At 35.5% G+C, this 4928-nt stretch overlaps 1 protein-coding gene across 3 annotated transcripts; it reads left to right on the top strand.

Moving 5' to 3' along the window:
• Positions 1-1117: 1117 nt before the first annotated feature.
• LOC117405648 (olfactory receptor 52J3-like) lies at positions 1118-4466 on the top strand. 3 transcript variants are annotated; one of them, XM_034922314.2, is made up of 3 exons: positions 1139-1202; positions 1329-1387; positions 2629-4466. In XM_034922314.2, the coding sequence occupies exon 3, from the start codon at positions 2648-2650 to the stop codon at positions 3584-3586; it is 939 nt and encodes a 312-aa protein (XP_034778205.2). In that variant the 5' UTR covers positions 1139-1202; positions 1329-1387; positions 2629-2647; the 3' UTR covers positions 3587-4466. The 3 variants fall into 3 exon arrangements, with proteins under 3 accessions (XP_034778204.2, XP_034778205.2, XP_034778206.2); XM_034922313.2 differs by lacking the exon at positions 1329-1387 and having other exon boundaries at positions 1118-1202; XM_034922315.2 differs by lacking the exons at positions 1139-1202; positions 1329-1387 and adding an exon at positions 1399-1607.
• The last annotated feature ends 462 nt before the right edge of the window (positions 4467-4928 follow it).

The following is a 4928-nucleotide window of genomic DNA, read 5'->3' as shown; positions in this document are numbered from 1 at the left end:
GGGAGTGAGAGAGGAAAAAGAGAAATGAAAGTAACAAAACGGTATAGGATCAGTGAAGGCGCTTGCCCAGCCTGACCTGGGTTTTGTTGTGTTTTGTGTTTGAGATTTGTTTTTGTTTTGGCTCTGGGAGCAATCTTTTTGTAAAACCTTTTATTTTATTTTTGTATTTTTATAAACGGTGCACCACGCGTCTCTTTTTGCCCTGCAGTACTGCCTTTGTTTTTTCTGTTCCTGCATATGGCCTGACGTCACCACTCGACCATCCTGTCACAGCAATAATAACACAAACTGAGAAAAAATAGCTGATTTGGCGGCACTCGTCTCCTCGCGTCTCCACTGGTGCACCACGCAGTAGCTTGAAACCTAGTCTGCTGAAACCAAGTTCCAAGCAACAAAGTGGCTCTGTGTTCCCTCAGCTGTGTACTACAGAAACTTGACTGTTAATAAGAATGAAAATAAAAAACATACTGAATATCAACACTTAGATTTTCTTATTTAATTATTATTTGTTTATTTAGCAGATGCCTTTATCCAAGGCAGCTTATAGAGACTAGGGTGTGTGAACAATGTATCAGCTGCAGAGTCACTCGCAACATCTCACCCGAAAGACAGAGCACAATGAGTCAGTGGCTGAGCTGGGATTTGAACCAGAGACCTTCTGTTTACATGCCCTTTTCTTTAACCACTGGACCACACAACCTTCTATTCATAATGATATCACAGAACTCAAAGGTATCAAAAAATGTATCCTTTCTTATTCATACAAAGTGTTTAAACATTCAACATAATGACTAAAAAAGAGTCTATCCTATATTATGCCTGTACATGCATGGCACAGACATTACATTAGACTGATTTATCAGTGGTCAGGAGCTCTGTGGTGCAAGGCTTGTGCTCAGGTGCTGTAGTCTTTCTTCCTGCTGTTGCCTTGTGCTCTGCAGGGCAGGATTGTGAACATCAAACATTCCCTTCTGGGTCTGAAAGGTCATGTAAACAGAGCCACTGACTTGCTAATAGATCTTGTTTTCAATGGATTATTCATTAAGCTCCTACATCCCCCTGGATGTTTCAGAGGCAGTACCCCCTCCCCCCCCCCTAAAGGAAGCATATAAAGCTCAGTACATTTCTTCAGACTCAGAAGTACTGTCCACACAGCACTGCATGCTTCCACCAGCAGCTTCTCCTGAGGATCTCTCTGAGAGGTAATTTGAAAAATAATATTTTAATGTATGTGTGCCTTTAATCTCATGTTATTGTGCTATTGTAAACATGTTATTGGGTCCCATACTCTGATCCTATGTTTTACTATGTGTTTATTTATTTTGCAGGTGCCTTTATCCAACGCAACTTACAGGTGTTACAGGACGGTACAGGGTTACAATGCAAGGTCAATATTTAAATAAACTATAGTTTAGTGTGTAAATTACTAAATATGAAATGAGGCAACAAGTTAGGATGACAACAATGTATATCTACAATGACAGTGTCTGTGTGGTCCAGTAGTTAAAGTAACAGCCTTGTAACCAAGAGGTCCCCAGTTCAAATCCCACCTCAGCCACTGATTCATTGTGTGACCCTGAGCAAGTCAATTGTGCTCCGTCTTTCAGGTGAGACGTAATTGTAAGTGATTCTGCAGCTGATGTATAGTTCACACACTGTAGTCTCTGTAAGTTGCCTTGGATAAAGGTGTCTGCTAGATAAACAAATAATAGTGCATCAGCTGTGCATGTTTTTTTTTTTTTGTTATATATATATATATATATATAGTTGTAATACTGATATTAGTATTGATTAAAATCAAGTATATTCACACAATTTAAACTTGTGAGTCATTTAAAGAACGCTAGCTAATCATAGAACTGTTCTAAGCTTCTTTAACACTCTGAAAAAGTGCACTTTTGCTGCACCCCTAAAACATTGCTGCTCTCTGGCCAATGGAGAAGGGATTTCCAGTTGTTATAATCTGTATAATACCGATAACATGCTTCAAGCAATAGCTACTTTTATGTTTTGCTTCCCCAGAAGTTGTGTGTAGTTTTACCCAGATTATATGAGTGAGTGCTTAGATTATGGGAGAGCTTGTACAGTTGATGACAGTTCCCAGTGCTGCTTCAGAGAGCAGCAAGATACTGCCTGTGTAGTTACACAATGACTTGCCTGCACTTAAATCTACCTTTAGGGAATGTAAACAAGCTTGACAGCCCACAGGGTCTGGTTTCTGATGAAGTTCATTACACAGCTAGGTAAACTATAGGACACATGTTATAAATAGTGGACTAACACTTCAGCAAAACTGGACTGATGTTGAGACACAGCTGTTAAAGAGTAATCACTTGCATATTACAATCTCTGTCTTTTTTTACATGCATTTGGTTTAGTGTTGAATGTCTAACCATTTTAAAGATGACATCTCCTTTTAAATGATGTTGGTATGCATCCATACATGTATTCCATTGTACCAACTATACTTCATCATGTACATTTCAAAATTAGAAAGGGCATGAATTGAAATATTCAGTGCTTGTAGTACACATGTATCCCCCTTTTTCAATAGGAATATAATATTTAGAGTATGTAACCTATTTTATTCTTCCTGCTAACATTTTTTTTTAATGTATTTATTCACAGGTATTTTCAAGAAGCAGCTATGGAGAAAGAAAACTCATCCTACACTACAATGTTTACCCTTTCTGGATTAAATGAATCAAGCACAAATAAATATATCTATTTTTCTTTCACTCTCCTGGGTTATCTATTTATCGTTTGTGTTAATTTAACTCTAATTGTAATAATAGCTCTTGAAAAGACACTTCATGAGCCCATGTATTTCTTCCTCTGTAATCTGAGTGCTAATGCACTGTATGGAACTGCTGGTTTCTATCCTAAACTACTGTTTGATTTTCTGTCTGATACGCATGTCATCTCATATTCTGGGTGCCTGCTTCAAAGATTTATTATCTACACTTTTTCTACTTGTGAATTATCTAATTTAACAGTGATGGCCTATGATAGGTATGTGGCAATATGCAGGCCCCTGGAGTACCATGCTGTCATGACTCCTTTGACGACTGGTAAATTAATACTGTTTTCTTGGATTTTTCCATTCTGTTGTGGATGTATTGGTACTCTATTGACTTTCAGGTTGCCCTTATGTGGCTCCCACATTGAAAAACTATATTGTGATAACTGGTCAATTGTGAAATTATCTTGTGTAGGGACTACTGTTAACAATGTATATGGATATGTTATAATATGCATATTCTTTGCACATTTCCTCTTTATTTTATTTTCCTACATGAAAATACTCAGAGCGTGCCGGGCATCTAGTATAGCAATGAGTAAATGTTTGCAGACCTGTTTGCCACATTTGTTGACGGTGATCAATTACATCATTGCCTTGCTTTTTGATTTAATGTACTCTAGATACGGTTCATATGATATTCCACAGGTTTTACACAATCTCCTGTCAGTGGAATTTCTAATCGTCCCTCCTGTTTTCAATCCTGTCATTTATGGTTTAAACTTTCAAAAGATCCGGAGCAAAGTCACAAGAATGTGCAGCAGAAACAAAGTAATTCACACTTAATAGATTCCAGATGTAGTTGCTTCTATTGTCTTGCATTTGCAAGAAATCAAAACTTTAAATTGTATATTGTTTTCTACAATTAATAATAGAGCGTATTAAATATTTTTTATGAAAGACACACTTGATTGCAATACAAAACGGATAGAAAGTTGAGTAGTTTACTAAGATATGTTCTTATACATACAGTATTATTTCATTTGTAATTGACTCAAGAAAGTAACAGAATCAGGTGAGTTAAACTGACCAGATGCACTTTTCCAACCTTATTGTAAACCTCTTTTAAGCCCTTATTTTGGTAATAAAAGCTGAAATGCTTATTTATTAAGGGTCACCCATTTCTGAGGGTAGCTTCACATTGTATATAGAAAAATGTATCATCAAACAAGCCAAATGTACGGCATAAGAGCAGCGTTTGATGTGAAAAAAAGAATATTTCATAATTTAATGTAATGTATTTTAAACTGAAATAGTTTATATCCATGTTAAACACAAGCACAGTACACGTGTACGAAACAATACGAAGCAAATACATTGTTGGTCTCGTGGTTAAAAACAGTAATTCCAGTCGGACCTTCAAAGCAGATTCATGGACAGGTTAATATGCATGTTTTACAATTTTGGAAACAATAAAGAGATGTATTAAATAAGCCATAATTCATGACATGATTTATATTTGTATATAATGTTAACACTAATGCACAACCTTGAATATCTTGTTTTTATAATGTGGCTTAAATACAATTGAATACATATTTTGTGTTATGTACTGTATAAATACATTATAGTATATATGTGTTTTGTTCATGTATTTGATGTATAAAATGCATTCTTACTGCAAAAAATTGGTGTTACATATTGGAAAGGGAAATGTTAAAATGTAATGAAGAATATATATATATATATATATATATATATATATATATATATATATATATATATATATATATATATAATTTGCACATTTATATTGTACACAGTACTACTGCAATTCAGATGCTTAAAATCAACCTTAAACCGTAAGCTTCCTAGATGCCTCAGCCCTCTGACAAACTTTATTTAGGAAATGCAGATATTTCAACTACAACTCTTCCTGATACCTAATCACTTCATGTCCAATGTTCTAGCTATAATCATACTGTACCATCTAACCCTGAGCACAGAAACTGAATAGATACCTGATAGCAACAGTGTTATTGTACCAGTGATTGGCTGTGACTTGGACAACCAGGTTAAGCATTGGCAGGTATTTGCCTATTAAAGTAGCTGTAAACAAGTTAGAAATCAATGGAGATACAATTCAATATGGCTGTAATAATGGCTGTCTAAAATAAACCAGCGATGG

The sequence above is a fragment of the Acipenser ruthenus genome, unplaced genomic scaffold (genome assembly GCF_902713425.1).
Source record: "Acipenser ruthenus unplaced genomic scaffold, fAciRut3.2 maternal haplotype, whole genome shotgun sequence".
Classification (NCBI taxonomy): Eukaryota; Metazoa; Chordata; class Actinopteri; order Acipenseriformes; family Acipenseridae; genus Acipenser; species Acipenser ruthenus.
The sequence above is the reverse complement of the archived record's forward strand: the minus strand, read 5'-3'. Positions and strand labels throughout refer to the sequence as shown.